The sequence below is a fragment of the Apis laboriosa genome, unplaced genomic scaffold (genome assembly GCF_014066325.1).
Source record: "Apis laboriosa isolate Shangri-la unplaced genomic scaffold, ASM1406632v1 scaffold58_cov148, whole genome shotgun sequence".
NCBI lineage: Eukaryota > Metazoa > Arthropoda > Insecta > Hymenoptera > Apidae > Apis > Apis laboriosa.
In genome coordinates, this window is record NW_025223827.1 from 992,679 (window position 1) to 1,011,536 (window position 18,858).

Here is an 18,858-nt window from a genome sequence, read left to right on the forward strand (position 1 = left end):
ATATTTTTTTTTCTCTTCTTTTTATTTAATTTTCCTAGCGTTTGTTCAAATTAAACATTTTAATTTTTTTTTACTATATAGAAATTGTGGTCCGGCAGATCAAGAAGTTCTATTAGACTTATTGTGGCAATTATGGCCTTTGCTGCCAGCTTATGGTCGAAAAGCGGCACAATTTGTTGACTTGCTTGGTTACTTTTCTCTAAAAACTCAGCATGCAAGTAAAAAAATGCACAACTATATGGAACAAGCAGTTGCAGTGTTACGCGCGCAAAATCAATTGCTTGCACGTCATCCAAATGCAAATTTATATGCAAATCTTGCTCAGTTCGTTGAATTAGATGGATATTATTTGGAAAGTGAACCTTGCTTAGTATGCAATAATCCTGAAGTTTCAATGTCGACAATTAAACTTTCTTCAATTAAAGTTGATTCAAAATTCACAACAACCACACAAATTGTAAAATTGATCGGTAGTTATACGATTAGTCGTATTATTCTTCGCATAGGTGATTTAAAAAGAACAAAAATGGTACGTTCGATTAATATTTATTATAACAATCGATCGGTTCAAGCAGTAGTTGAATTAAAAAATAAACCGGCTATGTGGCACAAAGCTAAAAAGATTACACTAGCTCAAGGACAAACAGAAATCAAAATGGAATTTCCATTACCGATTGTCGCGTGCAATTTGATGATTGAATATGCAGATTTTTATGAAGATATACAGGCTTCTTCTGAAACTTTACAATGTCCACGATGTTCTGCGAATGTGCCTGCAAATCCTGGCGTTTGTGGGAATTGCGGGGAAAATGTATTTCAATGTCATAAATGTAGAGCAATCAATTATGACGAGAAAGATCCATTCCTTTGTCATGCTTGTGGTTTTTGCAAATACGCCAAGTTTGATTATACGCTTACTGGTAGACCATGTTGTGCAGTTGATCCTATTGAGAGTGATGATGATCGAAAAAAGACAGTAGCGACGATTAATACTTTACTCGAAAAAGCTGATAGAGTATATAAAACTTTAATTTCAAATAAGCCAACGTTAGAAATGTTATTGATTAAAATATCAGAACATCGATTGGATCGTGGTTTGGTAGAAGATGGTGCAGCAGCAGCAGCTGCTATTCAAGTATCAAGTGGAAGTACTCAAGTAAACAGAGCTATACAATTACTTGCTCAAAGATACTGTGGTGAATGTAAAACTTCTTTTGAAGAATTAAGTAAAATTATACAAAGAGTTTTGGCTTGCCGACGAGAACTTGTAGCATATGATCGTCAACAGAGAGGACAAATTATTGCCAGTTGCTCATCAAGCAACGATACAATTGCTACTGACAAAGAAGAAGCTTCGGCAATAGTAAATGTTCCTCAATCGATATCGACAGTGACAAGACCTCATTCACAATCTGTTGTTGGGTGCGTGAATCCGCAAACAGTAGGTCGTTGTTATGGATGTGCAACCGCAGCTACAGAACATTGCTTAACCTTATTACGTGCTCTTGCTACTAATCAAGTAGCTAAAGAAGTTTTGTGTAAACAAGGATTAATCCAGGAATTAGTTGAGCATAATTTACGCAAAGGTACTGTACAAATGCAGGAAGAAGTACGACAATTGTTATGTCTCGTTACTAGAGACAATGCTCAGTCTACTAAAGAGCTTTGTTCTTTATTAACTTGTCGAATCACTTTGACACTTCGTGGTCGCGTTGTTACATCAGATTTATCATTAGCAGTACGTCACGAAATGGCGTTATTGGCAGCTTTGATTCAGAAAGAGGATACTTGCTGGGAACAAAAATTACGTTGTGTCATGCAATTATTTTTGATGGCGTGTAAAGAATCGAAGAGTCCTGTTGTCATGGAAAGTATCATTTTACCGTGTTTAAAAATATTGCAAGGTCTCGTGAAACCAGAGCAACCAGTCTCAAAGAAAACTAAAGAAAAAAATATTGAATCATTGGCAACTGTTCAACCGATTGAAGGTATTACTATTGATGTAAATAAATGGTTAAATGGTGATTCAAAACATTCGTATTCCGAATGGATTCGCCGTATGCCTACTAGAAAAATAGAACAATCTTCAGGCAAACCAATGAAGAAGGAAGAAACTCGAGCACTTTATTTAATGGAAAAATATGGACATAGATGGCATAACCGATGTTTAAGACAGCATGGTGTTCAACCATTAAAATTGGCTGACGGTGCTTGGTTGAAGGAAGTTCTGTTTAATCCAAGTTCACGATTAGCACGACAAGTTGCTTGTAACATGATAGAAAGTTTGTGTCAAGGTACTGAACGAAAAAAAGAAGTACTTGTTTTACTTACTTGTTATTTAGAAGAATTACGTACAGCTGGCGAAAGTAGCACAGAATTTCTGACATTATATCAAAGTTTAATCAGACAACCGCCTTGGAAACAATTTTTAGCAGTACGAGGTGTTATGACTTTACTTGCAGATCTTTTAACAAGAGAAATCGAAGAACTTCATCGGCTGGAAGAAACTACATTAACTAGTGATTTGGCACAAGGTTATTCTTTGAAAATGTTGACCGAATTAATAGCAACGTTTCTCGAACAAGAAAATATCAAACAGCAATATAAAAGTCGGTTGGTAGGTGCTGTACTTAATGGTTATCTATCTCTAAGAAGATTAGTTGTCCAACGAACAAGATTAATCGATGATACGCAAAAAAAATTATTGGAACTTCTTGAAGAAATGACTACAGGCACTGAAGAAGAAACTAAGGCTTTTATGGCAATTTGTGTGGAAACAGTACAAAAATGTAGCATCGAAGATGTCTGTACACCAGTGTTCATTTTTGAAAGACTTTGTTCGATTATTTATCCGGAAGAAAACGATGTAGGAGAGTTTTATTTAACTCTTGAGAAAGATTCACAACAAGAAGATTTTCTCCAAGGTAGAATGTTGGGAAATCCTTATAGTAGCTTAGAACCTGGTTTAGGACCCCTTATGCGAGATGTAAAAAATAAGATTTGTCTAGATTGTGAATTAATTGCTTTATTGGAAGATGATAATGGAATGGAGCTTTTAGTTAATAATAAAATTATTAGTTTGGATTTGCCTGTAAAAGAAGTATATAAGAAAATTTGGGTACCAGAAGGTGGAGAATGTGATGCTATGCGTGTTGTATATCGGATGCGAGGATTACTTGGAGATGCAACTGAAGAATTTGTTGAAAGTTTGAATGCAAACAGCGAACAAGAAGTAAACAATGAAGAAGTATATAAAATGGCAAATGTTTTAGCAGATTGTGGTGGTCTTCAAGTAATGGTAAATAGATTAGCGGCTATACAAAATGTCAATCGAGCTCGACCGTTGCTTCAAGTTCTTCTTAAATTGTTTCGACTTTCGGTTAAAGTGAAAAAAAATCAAGAAGTTTTAAGTAAATTGGGAGCAGTAACAGTATTTCTCGACGTTCTTCAACGCTGTCTTGCAACTGAATCAGAAAATTGGCAAGCGAAAATTACAGAACAATTATTAGAAATTATGGAAACGATTTTAACGCATGCATCCTTATCTACACTTGAAGCTTTTTCACATACATCAAGTGGACCGGAGCATATAAAAGCGCTCCTCTCTTGTGCTCAATCAACTGCAGTCAGACAAAGTAATATATTGCCACAACTCGCACGTGTATTAGCCGCTCTTACATATGGCAATCGTGAAAAAATGGCTCTTCTTTGTGATTATTTTAAACCTGTATTAAATTTTTATGAATTTGACCATGAACATACAGCAGAAGATGAACAAAAACTTGAACTATTTTGCATTCTCACTCAAGCCATTGAGCGCAATGCCATTGGAAACACTCTCAAAGATTACATTATAAGCATGGGGATCGTAAAAGATGCTTTCGAATATATAACTGTGCGTGCTCCTTGTCTTAAGCCTACGCTATTACGAACGGATAGTGATGAATTAAAAGACTATATTTCTAAACCTGCGCTCAAATATATTTTACGATTCTTAACTGGCCTAGCAACGGATCATGAACCAACACAGTTGGCGGTATCACAATTTACAATCAGTATAATACATAGATTAGAACAAGTATCTTCTGATGAGCATGTTGGATCTCTAGCAGAAAATTTATTGGAAGCATTATGTACAAATAAACGCGTTGCTGAATTAATAGAAAAAGCTCGACAACATACACGTAGCGAAAAAAAACGTTTGGCAATGGCTATGCGAGAAAGACAGTTAGGTGCATTAGGCATGCAAACAAATGATAAAGGTCAAGTAGTAGCTAGTGGAGCAATTCTTCAACAAATGGAAGATTTAGGTGATGAAACAGGATTAGTTTGTGTTATTTGTCGCGAGGGATACAAATTTAAACCAAATATGGTAAGAATCTTTTTTTCCCTAAATCTTTTTTATCTTTGCAAACATTATATATTTTTTTGTCTCTATTCTTGTATTTAGGTTTTGGCCATTTATACATTTTCAAAACGTTGCAATGTTGAAGAATTTGAAACAAAACAAAGAAAAACAGTAGGATATACTACTGTTACACATTTCAATGTTGTTCATGTAGATTGTCATATGTCTGCAGTAAGACTGGCACGTGGCAGAGATGAATGGGAAAGTGCAGCATTGCAAAATGCGAATACTAAATGTAATGGACTCTTACCATTATGGGGTCCTCAAGTTTTAGAATCTGCTTTTGCTAGTTGTTTAGCAAGGCATAATACTTATTTGCAAGAATGTACGAGTCATCGCGACATATCTTATCCATCAACTGTTCATGATTTGAAATTGTTATTGTTGCGATTTGCTCAAGAAAAAAGTTTTCATGAAGATAGTGGAGGAGGAGGTCCACAATCAAATATGCATTTGATCCCTTATTTAATTCATACTGCACTTTATGTAATCAACACGTATGTTAAATAAGAAGTTTTTTTATCTTATTTTTCTTCATATGTTTATATTTATTTCATTTAATATTTAAATTTTCAAACTATATAAATTTTAAAAAGATATATTATTATATAATATAATAATTATATAATATATATTATAATATATATATATAATATTAGATAGTTTAGAATATANATATGTGTATAATTTTTTTGTAGCACACTAGCAGACACTCGAGCAGATAAAACATTAATTGGATATTTGGAAACGCCACCAGGTTCTAGTTGGCTCGATAGTTGTTACGAAGCGGAAGGACCGTTTTATCAGTGCACCATGTCTCTCTTGCTTCATTCACCGGCTCGTTGGAAAACATATAGAATAGTTCATTTAAATAAATTAATTGTTCTTGCCCATCAACGATATGTTTCGCCATCGGGTCCGACAAAAACTATTGTCGATGTTACTATTAAGCATTACGCTGTATATAAAAACGCCTTAATCTTTTTTGGACTAGTCGATTGTATTTATACTCATTTCTTCAAGGTATATTTCTTATTATTATTTATTATATATAATATACAATTCAATCTAAGTATTATTAATTTATTAATAATTATTTAATTTTTTATTTAATTTTGTTATCTTCTCTTGTTTTTTCATAGAAAGTTAACATATTGTCCGATAATCAATGGCCATCAGTTTTGGCTGAATATATCAGGCATAATGACGAAGCTATGTTAAAAGCTTCGGAACATGTATTAGCTACATACCGTGACGAATTGTTACCCTGTACATCTTTCGAAGAATTTTGTGATGTTGTCGGTAAATAAAAAGAAATATATATAGCATGAATAATGAAAGTAGAATATGCTATAATTGTTTTTAAGAAAAAAAATTTTTTATTGTTTTTGATCTATAAAAATTTCTTCAAATGGATTTTTTTTTAAAAAGTTTCTAACGTAGTATGTACATTTATCGATCTTCTTTACAATTATGATATTTTGCAATAATTTTTGTTATTTTTTAGGTTTATTGGACGAAATAACGGATCCTACATATATAAGTGACATTTTGCGAAGATTCGGTTAAAAAAAATAAGACGAATATTGCTGAAGAAAATGCACTCTTTTACATATAAATATAATAATTTTTTCCGAATTCTCAAGTTTCGTCCACTTTATTTTCTTTATTTCACACATGCGCATACATATACATACAACATAAAAATTAATTGCTTTTTCATATGTTTACAAAGTTCCTTTTTTTTTTATCTCTATCACTATAAATGGAAATAATACTCGCTCTGTAAATTGCGAGTTATTTTTTGCTTTTTCGATAGAGAAAATCAAATTGGTGTATTGCGTATTAACACAATTCTATAATTGTACGTTTAAAAAAAAAAATATGTGCTTTAATAAAATACGAAATATCGTATTATAATTTAATACTTCAATCCAGTAATATTTATTTATGCTATATTCTTATTTGCAAATAAAAAAGTACAAATATTTTATTTTAAATACGAATATATTAAATATATTAATAATTTTTTTTTATATATAAATTTATATTAAAAGGATTCATTTTATCTATTTTTCTTTTTTTATATTATACATATTTTATTCTTTTATTATAGATAAAAAAAATATATCCATTTTACAAGTAAATTACATAGTGACAAACTTAAAGTAATCGATTATACAATAAATACAGAAATTATAAGAGAAAATTGTTAAAAAATTATTTATCTTTCGGTTTATTCAAAATCGATAGAAATAATTAGATTGTTCGATTTATTCATTTATATTGACCTAAAAGAATTCTGCATAAAATTACATAACATAATGTGTAATTTTTTATTTTTTGATTATAGATATATTATTTTTGAATTAAATAAATCAGAGTTATATTTTTTAAAATTACCCAAAATTATGAGTTATATGTTAAAATAATAAATTTCAGGATATTAAAATTGATGAAATTAATATCGAAACATGATCAAATATAAAAATTTTAAAAATAAAAAGAGAGCGAATAGGACGTTTCTAACAGATACAAGTTTTTTGTAGGATTTTTAATGACATCATGAATAACATAATATATATTCTATGTATCACTTTTCCATAATTTGATAGTTTTATCATTTTCAAGGGCGGCTGAAGCTATAATGTTATCGGTCGGATGACACGTCGTACATAATACCACATCTACAAATCAATAAAGAAATCAAAATATGATATTTCATAATAAGATATATAATTTATTTATACCTGTATGACCTTGCAGTTTTTGAACAATTTCCTTGGTCTGCAAATTCCAAATATACACCATATTGTCTTCTGAACCCGAAACAATCCACTGATAAACATAAAAATTCAATTCAATAATGATAATTTATATAATTAAAATATCTAATAAGTATATTCCACATAAAATTTGCAATATAACTTACCTTTCCTCCTGTAACTGAGAAATTTGCAAAAATACAATATTTTTCATTTTTATGACCTGTATATGTTTTCAAACATTTTCCTTTGCTATAATCCCAAAGCTTTAATGTATTGTCCAATGTTGCTGCTAAAATGTATTTTCCATTTGGTGAAAATTTTACAAAAGATACAGGAGGATTATCATCATCAATTAAAGTCTTTAAGCATTGGCCAGATGCTGTATCCCAAATTCGACTAGAATAATTGTATTATTAATAATATTTCTATATTTTTTAAGAATTCATATAAAATAAAATATGCATACTTACCATAATCCATCATAACTACTAGATACAATTAATGATCCATCCCTATTAAAATGAACTGCACTTACAGGATCTGAATGAGCAGGTAATGTTTTTAGACATTTTCCAGTTCTAACATCCCATATTCGAACACTTTCATCAAACTAATAATATTCATTGAGTTAATATTATTCATATATTATTCATATTATTCATTTATGCATATTATTCATATTATTCAATATTATTCATTTATGCATGCAAACCTTTATAACTTATACAAAAACATTTGTAAAAATATTTAATATTAAATTAATTGGTGCTTTTTTTATTTAATTTTAATTTTTTTTTTGAATTATTATTTTTATTTTCATATTAAGTTTAATTTATTATTTTGAAATATATATTATATTCTTTTTCTATCTTATATATATATTATTCAGGTCTACATATTATAGAAGATCACATAAATTTTTATATTAAAATACTTACAGAACCAGAAACTATTAGATTTGACTGTGGATTAAAATTGCAACAAAAGACATAATTACTATGACCTTTTAAAGTTTTTAAACATTTTCCCTATAAAATAAAAAGAATTGTATATAAATTTATTATAATTTAATTTTATTTCATTTATCTATAATAAAAAAAACTTCATTGTATATTAATATAAAACTAAATTTAAATATAAATATTTTTAAATATTTTTTTATATTCAAACTTACAGAACTTAATTCCCATATTTTTAAAGTTTTATCATCAGAAGCAGATACTAACAATCTACTATCACTAGACCATGCAACATCTGAAATACCAAGCTTATGACCAGATATAGTTTTCTCAAATTTCCCATCATAGGATCCCCATATTTTAATTAATTTATCTGCAGCTACAAATAAGAAATTAAATTCAAAATAGATACAGCAATCATAAAATTAATACTTATTACTTAAATTAATGATAAATTAAATACTTGATTTGATGTTACATTGTTTTTAAAATATATATTTATATTTACAAGAACTAGCAAGCCATTCTCCATTGGGACTGAACTTTACGGAAGAAACTGCTTTAGTATGTCCTGCTAAGGTATACTTTAATGTATAATTTGGTTTCTACAAAAATCAGAAAACAAATTTTTGAGATTATTCAAAAATAAAATGAGAAAAAAAAAATAATAAAAAAAGTCCAAAATATTAAAATATAAAATTAACTTACTAATGTTGAACTGCTTTTAGTACCAGTGGTTGGAGCAGTTGCAGTGTTATTAACAGATGTTTGATGCCCTGGTGATGGTCCAAGTGGCACCATTTTCAGAAAAGTTTTAACAAATATATTGACTTATGAGATAGAAATTAAATCATGTACCTAAACAAAAATTATAATGAATAAAAAAAGTTTTAATAATTTTTAACATATATATTATTTAATCCTTAAATAAAAATTTAAATGAAAATGTTTCTTTGTTGAAAAAATAAATTTTTTCAAATTCTATTTAAAATAATTATAAAAATAATTTAATAAAATAATTAAATAAAAATAAATTGTATTTTAAATTCATAATATAACCAAAACTTACTAAGGACACCTTTACATTTTCTTAAAATCACTAATACACATGTGATTAAAAAATAATTTTTTATTAACCATTACTTTATCAAGTGTTGAATTTATTTATTATTATATATATCTATAGAATTTATCTATTATTTGTGAAATTTGAATTTCAATTTTGTTAGTTTTCTATATAATTCTCTGTTTTTAATTTTTGAATGTTTTTTATTTATATCTTCATAAATAAAGCATTTTTTCATTCATGAAAAACTTTTTAACATCCACACATATGTATACATACACATATGACAAAAATAAAAAACAATAAAATTGTTACTTTTATAATATTCGATGTCCTATATTAAATTCATGAAATATAAACGCGAAATACAGCATACACTGCCATCGTGTGACATTAGTTACAATTATAATTCGTCTATCCTATTAACTAAAAAATTGTGATACGGGCTTTAGTCTTACGAGAAGAACATTAACCTTACTTTTTAGGTAATTCTAATTTATATAATTCATTATGCCAACTATATTGATATCCAATATGTATATCTATGTATATAATATTTATGCTTATGAAAAATCAAAAGAAAAATCTAAATAGTGATTTAATTAAAATTAATAAAATATAAAAACAAATTAAAATATAAAAAAAATCTATGCGATCTCAAATAGAATCCGGAGCAGAATTGCTCGCAAGATTAAATAATAAACCAAGTTTATGTGGAATTGAAGATACATTATTTCTCGAGGGTCCTCGAAATACAGATATTATAGAAATTAATGGAGAACAATCATCTGGAAAAAGTCTTCTTTTATCTCAAATACTTGCAAAGTGTATTTTACCAAATTATTATCAAATTAAAGGATGTAATGCTTCAGCTATTTTGATAAATACTGATCATCATTTTCAAATTTCAAAATTAATTGAATTAATGAGTGGTATTATAAATGATGCTATGTCATTTGCATCTGAAGCAATGGAAATAGATTTTGATAAAACAACTATTATTAAAAATTCTTTACACAACTTGCATATTATAAATTGTTATAATAGTGAACAATTTTCTCTAACATTACGTACATTAGATGACATATTTCTTGATAATACCAAAATTGCACTTTTAGCTATTGATAGTATAACAGCATATTATTGGCAAGATTGTGAAGACAATATTATCACAATTGATACTTATATAAAAAATTTATTAAAAGTTATTAAAATACATACAACTCAATTTAATATTGCAACAATATATACTAAATTGAGTGAAAAAATATGTAAGAAAAGAAATAAATTAACAAATAACATAGATTACAAAATATATTTATCTAGAATAAGTAATTCAAAAAATTTTATATGTACATTAGAAACATCACAAATTATTAAAAAAATACATTATTCTATATTATCTAATGGTATAAAATGGAAAATAAATAGGGAAAGAAAATAAATTCTATTATATTTATAGATTTAAAAAAAAATTAATAATTAAAAAAATATTTTTTCCACTATATCCAAAGGATTTAACAATCTAGATCCTGCTAGAATGACATATGGTGTTTTTTTGTTGCTATGTTTTTCTTGTACAGATACTATTTCTTGAATTATTTTTGCTTCTTCTGCAGTAATTCCTCCAACAATGTATATTAAAATATAAGAATTATCTCGAGGATGATGTTTTGTTTTACCTCTTAAAAATAAACTGCAATGCAAAAAAGATTTGTGAGAAAGTTTTAAAAATTTATTATTTATTTTAAAAGTTTTAATTATATGATATGTTAAGAAAAAAAAGAAATATTACTTAAAACTGGCTTGAATAAATGAAGATGATTTTTTATGGAGATCCCGTAATTCTCGATTTACATCTACATCAAATATATCCTTAATAATTTGTTCTAAAATACTAATATGTCGAATTACTTCTTGAGAACTTGGTTTCAACATACAAAATCTACAAATGATTATAAATAAAATTATTTTTGAAAAAAAAAAATGATTAAGAAAGAAAATAGAATGAATAATTTATAACTATATAAAGATAAAAATTAAAAAACAAAGTTTTCACCTGTAATCTTGTAATATTAAACGTTGTTCCGCGACTAATCGAAGAATATTGATAAAACGCGCTGCAATCCTACATGATGTTTCTTGTGCTACAGTAACATCGTCCGCTCCTAATATTCACAAATGTTATTAATAATTTATTACATTATTTAAAAAAAAACCTACCTAACAGTAATAAAGTACGCTGATATGCCGATTTTGTATTAATCAATGGATTGTTTTTTAAAATTTGTAGATCTTCAAAGATTGCATTCGCAATTGATTCTTCTAATTGATGTTCTTGTTGTGCAGAAAATTGTATCTGCGTTCCCGCAAGAGCATAAATGTAAATTAATAACGCTAATAAATTATCAATATCAAGTCCTCTATGAATTCGTGTACGTATAATATTACTTAACTAAAAAATTATTTGATTTAGATATATATCATATATATGTATTATATGGATAAAAATTAAAATTGAGAGAATGATTACCTGTATAAGTATGCTTGAAGATTCTCGACTTACTGAAAGATTTTGTAAAGCTAATTTTTCTAAACTAGTAAGTAATTCAAGCTGACTAGCTTTTTGTGATGTAGATGCTTCAATTATTGCTAAAATACACTACATTCAAAAATTAAAAAACTTCCTAAAATATATTAAATATATAAAGAAATTAAAAACCAAATAAGTCACCTGAAGTTTTTCTATGTGAATTGCTAAAGAAGCAATATTGTTTGTAGATTGAATTTTACTAAGAAATTTTTCTAAACTATGACCAGAAATTCTTGATGGTGTTCTCAACTTAGAGCTATCTGTTGTTAGAGCTATATCACTTAAAAATTGATTGGCTGTACCTAACAATTTTTTTTCTTTTTGTGAAATAAAAAGATCCATCATAATATTTTCTATGCTTGCTAAACATCCAGGTATTTCATATGATTCTAAAATATTCTTAAAATCCATAGAAAAGTAAACATAAAATAAATAAATTAATAACAATAGCTATATAAATAAATACTCATGTATGCTTACTTACTGTTGTTCCAAACATAGGTGATATGTTAATAGCTACATCATTATCATGATTTGGTAAACGAGGAAATGTTCGTAATATTTTTGTGAGAAAAGATTCTGTATTATTACTAGTAGGTGTACAAAGATCCAATGTTCTGTCAATCAAAATAAGAGAGATACCTACTTTTGGAGACTCTGATAAATGCTATAAACATAACAGTGAATTAAAAAATTATTTTTCATTATTATATTAAAATTCATATTTTTATTATCTTATTACTTCTTATACTCACATTTTGGTGATTAATACTAGATATATAATCTTCCAAATTTTCTGCAAGATGATCACTAAATTTTCCAACTGAATAAATATCTAATCTAGCTTTTATATTATTAAATAGATTATAAAATGAATATGCTAAAAAATTCAATTTAATAATCATATCTTTTAAAATATTTGTATCCAAAGGTGGCATCAAATCTCCAAAAGGAGGTGTTACAAACAAATTTTTATTCAAAAAGGCAATAAAAATTGGTGCATAAATAATATTGACAACGGGTTCCTATAAAGTAATTTATTTAGTTTTAACTAGATATAAATTTGGAAAAAATTTATAGATTTGAAAAAAATAAATGATTAATTAACTAACTTGAGAAAGATTTCTTGAAGTCATCCAAATTTTAATATCCTTTTTTAATTTATTATAGTTTAATTTTTCTTCAATAAATGATGTTCCTAAATGGTTGATAGTGCAACAAGGTACACTACAATAAACAATACAGTTTTGGAATATATTCTTTGTTAGAATCATTTTAATTGTACGTTGATAAAATGCTGGATCACTAGATGTTGATATAATAACAGCTTTCTTAACATCTTTTACTTCAACATACTAAAAATAAAAATAAAAGGAATGCACATTTAATAATGTTTTTTTTATTTTTAAATTTATATAGATGTGAATAAAATATATACATATACTTACTCGAAAATGATACATGCCAATTTCATAAACTGCAGCTGCTCCAGCATCTTTCAATGCTAAATAGCTTTTACCAGCTGTATACCAATGTAAACATTCAATTGCACAATGATCTATATAAACTACTGCATTACATACTTCCATAAAAATATTTGTCCAACTTTCAGAAATAAACTTTTTAATTTCTAAAATAATATCTGTCATTTTTTTTCCAAATTTCATTAAGTATTACTTTTTCGACTTTTCATTATTTATAATCTATTAAATAAATAAACGAATAAACTTTTATTTAAATATTAAATATTTTTCTTAATGTTATATAGATGATATATATAAATAAAATTGTGATCAATCGAGTTTAATTGAGAAAAATAATTACAAAAATTTTGTAAATTATTTGTATATTATATACATTATACATATATAAACTTCTTTATCAATATTTGCTATATTTTCGAAATAAATATAATGATACAAATCTTGTCACCAAAATGTCATCAAATTTGATACAAACAGAACTGCCAAATATTTTATGCTCCACTATGACTATGAGAGTTTTATCAATTCCTTTCCGTTATATTATATCTTTATCGCTATAATGCAACAGCGCCATAATTTTGGCGGGAGTTTATTATAATATAACTTGTCAAATCAGTTATTTTTTTGAATTGTGTAATTTATAAAGTTGTATGATGCGTAATTTAAATTTCTTTTTAATTTTACTATTTTAAATTTATTTTATTTTTTAATAATTTATACTTTACAAAAAGATGAATAACAGAAAAACAAAATAAGATAAATTTCAATATTTTTGCATTAGTATAATTTAAAATATAAATAATAGATATATATAGATATATATAATAGATATAAAATATAAATAATAGATTTTATATATAGATAATAGCAATAATAGAAGTATATTTTTGTCTTCTTTTTCTAGGAAAAAAGAAAAAATCATTTCGCTTTATATGATTGAAAAATCAAGATTGGAAGTTATAATTTAAAAAAAATATAGTTGAAAAATTCTAAAATTCAATTTATATATATATTATATTATTATATTATATATATATATTTCTCATTTAAAAATAAATTTTTGGAAAATATTCAAAAATTTATGCAAAAAAAATGGACAATTTTATATAAAGTTTTCATCAAGTATTGAAAATAATTCATATAAGACAAAATGTAAAATCTGCAATAAAATTATTATCAATAAAAAATATAGTTGGAATATATATGAATATCATATGAATACACATATGATATTAGAAAAAATTGATTCTTTGATTGCAAAAATGAATGCAAAAAATTGCAATCATGTCTCGTGTATGTCATTCTATGCATTTAATTGCATCGTAAGCAATAACTTATTTTATAATATTGAAAAATTATTAAATTCAATTTATATATATGTATTTCTCATCTAAAAAAATAAGAAATTTTAGAAAATACTCAAAAATTTGCAAAAAGAATGGACAATTTTACATAGTTTTGGTCAAAACAAATATTGGATATAAATTTAATGCATATAATTGCACAATTAATATTTACTATTTTCTATGTAAAATATTTCAGTTGTCTATGTAAAATATTTACAAATATTTACAAATTTTAAAATTCATTTTATAAATATTATAAATGTTTATGCAGATTACTATTTAATAAACGATTTCAAAGTAATAAAATTTTAATATATGCTTTCTGAATATTTTAGATTTTTAAGATTATTATATTGTCATATACAAATTTTTTCTTTCTAATTTCTATAATAGATGATTTATAATACATGATATAAAAATGATATTAATAATGAAGAAAATTTACTTTATTTAGAATCCATTATATTATTCATTATATTATTATTATAATATTATTGTTATAATATATATATAAAAGTATCAAAAACTATAAAAAAAATTAACTTAAAATTAAATTTGATTAAAAATAATGAAAAAATAATGAAAAAATTTTATATTAATATTAAAAAATTTTATAATCATTAATTTATATTAAGTTTTATTACTACTATTATTAATGAATTAATACATTGATTATCATTGAAAGTCTATTTGAGATACTACAATTTAGTGAGAATTTTTATATTTGTTACAGTTTAATATTAATATTAAATAATTAATATTAAAGATAATTAAACATAAAGATTACAAACTTATTAGAATATATATATATATATATATATATATATATATTAAATAAATATAAATAAATATAATATAAATATAATATAAATTTCATAGAATTTTAATCTTAAATAAATAGCAGATAATATCATTTTATTTTTTTAGAATTAAAACATAGAAGTGTAAAATTGTTACAATTATATATAGATAAATTTTGATATAGAATTAGTGAGAATCTTGAAGAAACTTAACTTTAACTTTCAAAAACATTGTTGAAATTTATGTTTAATATTATTGTATTTCAATACAAATATAGAAAGATATTTTTCAATAAATATAAATATAAATAAAAACATATCATATAGATAAAAAGATATTAGAATTATTTAATTTTATATATAAAAATAATATTAGAAAAATTAACTGGGATTTTATTTTCTGATGAAACTAATATAAGTGATAAACAAAAGAATTATTTAAAAATAAATCTATAAATTATATATTATATTATATATTGTATATATTGTAAATTTTTTTTTATATTTATATTTATTTATATTCGTATTTTATTATGTAAACTTACATTTAAGTTATCTGTTATATTATATTTTTATATTTTTTAATCTTCTTTATTATTTTTGTCTTTTGTCTTTTATATTTGATTAATATTGCACATATTTTGATTCATTTCATTCATAACAAAAAATATATTTTTAAAATTTATTTTTTCTCTAAATGTTAATCCTATGACTGTGATAGTAACATTTTATATTATTCTAAGTCATGTATCACATGTTTCTGCTTAATCTAATTGTAAATGGAAATAATTTGACATCACGGATTCTTTAGTATTCGAATATTAAATTAACATTGTAATGTAAAATCAAACATTATTTAATATATATTATTTAACTATAAATTTAATTAAAATAAGATCTATAAATTATAAAGTATCACATTATTGTTAACTAGACATAATGCCTTACTATTATAATTGTTTTTTTCGAAAATTTTTTTATGAATAAAACTATAATACTGCAAAATAAAAATTTATTGCTATCTATATATTAAAATTATTAAAATTATAATAATTACATTAAAATTATTATATTATATTAAAATTATTCACTAACTATTAATGAGATTATTTTTAATATGTGAAACAATAAATAATTAGATAATAATTGCTTAATTAAATATTAGATAATTTGCATTATCTATACATTGATCAGAAGTATTTCTGTTCGAAAATATTAAAAAATAGTCGCAAGAAAGTTCGTTGTCGTTTAGGTCACGATTTGGAACATTAGTTGCAATCGATAATTTGAATTCTATTTAAATAATTGAATGCATTTTTAAATACGACGTATTTCTGAACAATTGTATATTAACAATAAACATGGTTCTATAAACAATTTAAAACAACAAAGACATCAGACGAATAATGTCGAATCATCATAATGACGAATGAAGAGAATAATTGTAAACAAATGCGTTATCAATTATATTATTAAATATTCGTGCAATTATTCTCTATTCGAGATTATTTAACTGACTTATAGGTGAGTTATAACAGAAAATCTATCTATTTTCTAACTTGATGAAAAATGATGTGATTAATTAATTAGCTTCATAAACATTTTCATTTACAATTAATTGTAAGCAGAATTATACTATGGAAAAAATAAAATTTTTAAGATTTTCCACTTTGTATATATAAATAATGCGAAAAATCTACTGCAAATCTTGAAGGATCTATGAAGGATCAATTATCTTCTGATCTGATATGTAATTCAAAAAACACATTATGTCTATCGATAGATATTAAAAACAATTTATTGATTCGAAGATGATTTGTCTATGGTAGCCCAGAATAATATTGTACCGAATTATGAAAAAAATTGCGCGATTGTTCACGTGCCAATTACGATCAAAATATGTTCAGATAGACGCTAATTCCCTGATCGTTTTTAAGTCAATCACTATTAATAACTTAATATGTAGATTATATTTATATTAATTAAATTAATAATTTAATAAATTATTAATAAATTATGCTATAAATTAGCAATATAATAGTTGAGAATAATTTTGATATAACACGGAAAGAAGGTAATATAGCAGTTAATATAATAAATAATACATCGATTTGTGCAAACGCTTAGATGATTATACACGACGCTTAGACGGAAATACAGAAAATAATAAAATAATAAAATTATTCGAATAAAAGAAACTGTTAATCAATAAATAGTTTTTACAGCATTCTTTAAAAGTTTTTTGACGGTTTTGATAGTTAATTACTGGTGTTATAAACATTTTTTAAGAGTTATATAACGCAAGATCTAAAAACTCGGTGACAAAATTAATCACATTATATCCGAAGGAAATCTCATTGCCAAATTTTCAAATATTAGAAAAGCTTCAAACTTCACGCGGAATAATACTGATTGGCTAATATAATTTTTTTTTTAATTAATTGAAAACATCGAGTACATCGAGACAAAAAAAAATGCGACGCAGTGTACATAGTTTGCATACTTTGTGTACAAATAAAGAATTGCGAAGTGCAGAATTGAATTCGCGAATAAAAGTAGCTTCTAATCAAATATTGTTTTTTTTCACGCAGATTATCTCTTCAAAATTAAGTCAAAATATGTAGTGTAAATTATATATATATATTATAATTTATATTATATATATATAATTCTGTTTTATATATCTATTTACAAATTCTAAATAGATTCTAAATTTTTCTAAAAGTTGGCTTATATTTTTAGCACTTTCTCCATAGGTTTTCAATATAATTTTATTACCGAGAAATTATATAATTGGAAATAAAATATAGGCGAACAAAATAGAATGTTTTGGATATTGGAAGTTCAATTAATTTCGTGTCAGGGAAAACGTTTATTAATATTTCTTTTAATATTAATAATAATATAATAAATTTAACACTAGCATCTTTTGTTTGGCCATAGATAAAATCATTATATTTGCCGAATCTTTCATTAGTAAAGAAAAAATTAAAAATACCGTTACATATTATATAGTCACGCATTAGTCAATTTTCAATTTAATCAATTCAGCAAAAAATAGACATGCTCATCGAAACAGGCACATTTTGAGCATTTTTGTATGTAGATCAACACTGGACTCTTCGCTTATTGCGGCAGAAGATCCAGTTCGGTTGGCAGCACTTTCACGTGGCGTAACCAAAACAGTCCGACACGCATTAGGAGATAGTGATTTGGATAAACAATTTGTTAAATTTTAGGAAAGAAAATATTTGTGAAGTCCAAGCAAAAAATAAAATTATTGTGAAACTCACTTGTGAGAAAACATACAACAAACGACAGACGAATGTTATATAATTAATATACATTTTGAGATAACGTACTTCAATTGGATGATTCGTGCGAACAGTGGAAAGATTGTACTCGCTTGAAAGGAAATTAGGTAGGCAATCAAA

General features: G+C 25.2%; 4 protein-coding genes across 9 annotated transcripts in view; 2 read left to right on the plus strand and 2 right to left on the minus strand.

Moving 5' to 3' along the window:
• The window catches only part of LOC122717792 (protein purity of essence), a 31,529-nt gene extending 25,203 nt beyond the window's left edge, over positions 1 to 6,326 (plus strand). For all 5 annotated transcript variants that reach the window (XM_043942191.1, XM_043942194.1, XM_043942193.1 and 2 more), the window contains 5 exons: positions 82 to 4,372; positions 4,451 to 4,905; positions 5,107 to 5,431; positions 5,551 to 5,710; positions 5,916 to 6,326. In XM_043942191.1, coding sequence (XP_043798126.1) covers positions 82 to 4,372; positions 4,451 to 4,905; positions 5,107 to 5,431; positions 5,551 to 5,710; positions 5,916 to 5,977 — 5,293 coding nt within the window. In that variant the 3' untranslated portion in view covers positions 5,978 to 6,326. The remainder of the gene's footprint in view (positions 1 to 81; positions 4,373 to 4,450; positions 4,906 to 5,106; positions 5,432 to 5,550; positions 5,711 to 5,915) is intronic.
• Positions 6,327 to 6,806: 480 nt separating this feature from the next.
• LOC122717766 (protein will die slowly) lies at positions 6,807 to 9,266 on the minus strand. Its single transcript, XM_043942152.1, has 9 exons — positions 9,205 to 9,266; positions 8,844 to 8,993; positions 8,644 to 8,740; positions 8,351 to 8,514; positions 8,115 to 8,204; positions 7,647 to 7,786; positions 7,341 to 7,572; positions 7,159 to 7,246; positions 6,807 to 7,095 (listed from the first exon to the last, which is right to left on the minus strand). Exons 2-9 carry the CDS (start codon positions 8,934 to 8,936, stop codon positions 6,995 to 6,997), a joined length of 1,005 nt encoding a protein of 334 aa, XP_043798087.1. The 5' UTR covers positions 8,937 to 8,993; positions 9,205 to 9,266; the 3' UTR covers positions 6,807 to 6,994.
• Positions 9,267 to 9,656: 390 nt separating this feature from the next.
• On the plus strand, positions 9,657 to 10,645 carry LOC122717760. The gene has a single exon (XM_043942146.1). It carries the CDS (start codon positions 9,851 to 9,853, stop codon positions 10,643 to 10,645), a length of 795 nt encoding a protein of 264 aa, XP_043798081.1. The 5' UTR covers positions 9,657 to 9,850.
• A 38-nt stretch (positions 10,646 to 10,683) lies between these two features.
• LOC122717759 (sec1 family domain-containing protein 2-like) lies at positions 10,684 to 13,772 on the minus strand. Of its 2 annotated transcripts, XM_043942144.1 has the most exons (11): positions 13,619 to 13,772; positions 13,243 to 13,497; positions 12,907 to 13,149; positions 12,550 to 12,819; positions 12,279 to 12,461; positions 11,936 to 12,193; positions 11,735 to 11,863; positions 11,425 to 11,656; positions 11,261 to 11,369; positions 10,997 to 11,146; positions 10,684 to 10,897 (listed from the first exon to the last, which is right to left on the minus strand). In XM_043942144.1, the coding sequence occupies exons 2-11, from the start codon at positions 13,459 to 13,461 to the stop codon at positions 10,684 to 10,686; spliced, it is 2,007 nt and encodes a 668-aa protein (XP_043798079.1). In that variant the 5' UTR covers positions 13,462 to 13,497; positions 13,619 to 13,772. The 2 variants fall into 2 exon arrangements, with proteins under 2 accessions (XP_043798079.1, XP_043798080.1); XM_043942145.1 differs by lacking the exon at positions 10,997 to 11,146.
• Between the last annotated feature and the right edge of the window lie 5,086 nt (positions 13,773 to 18,858).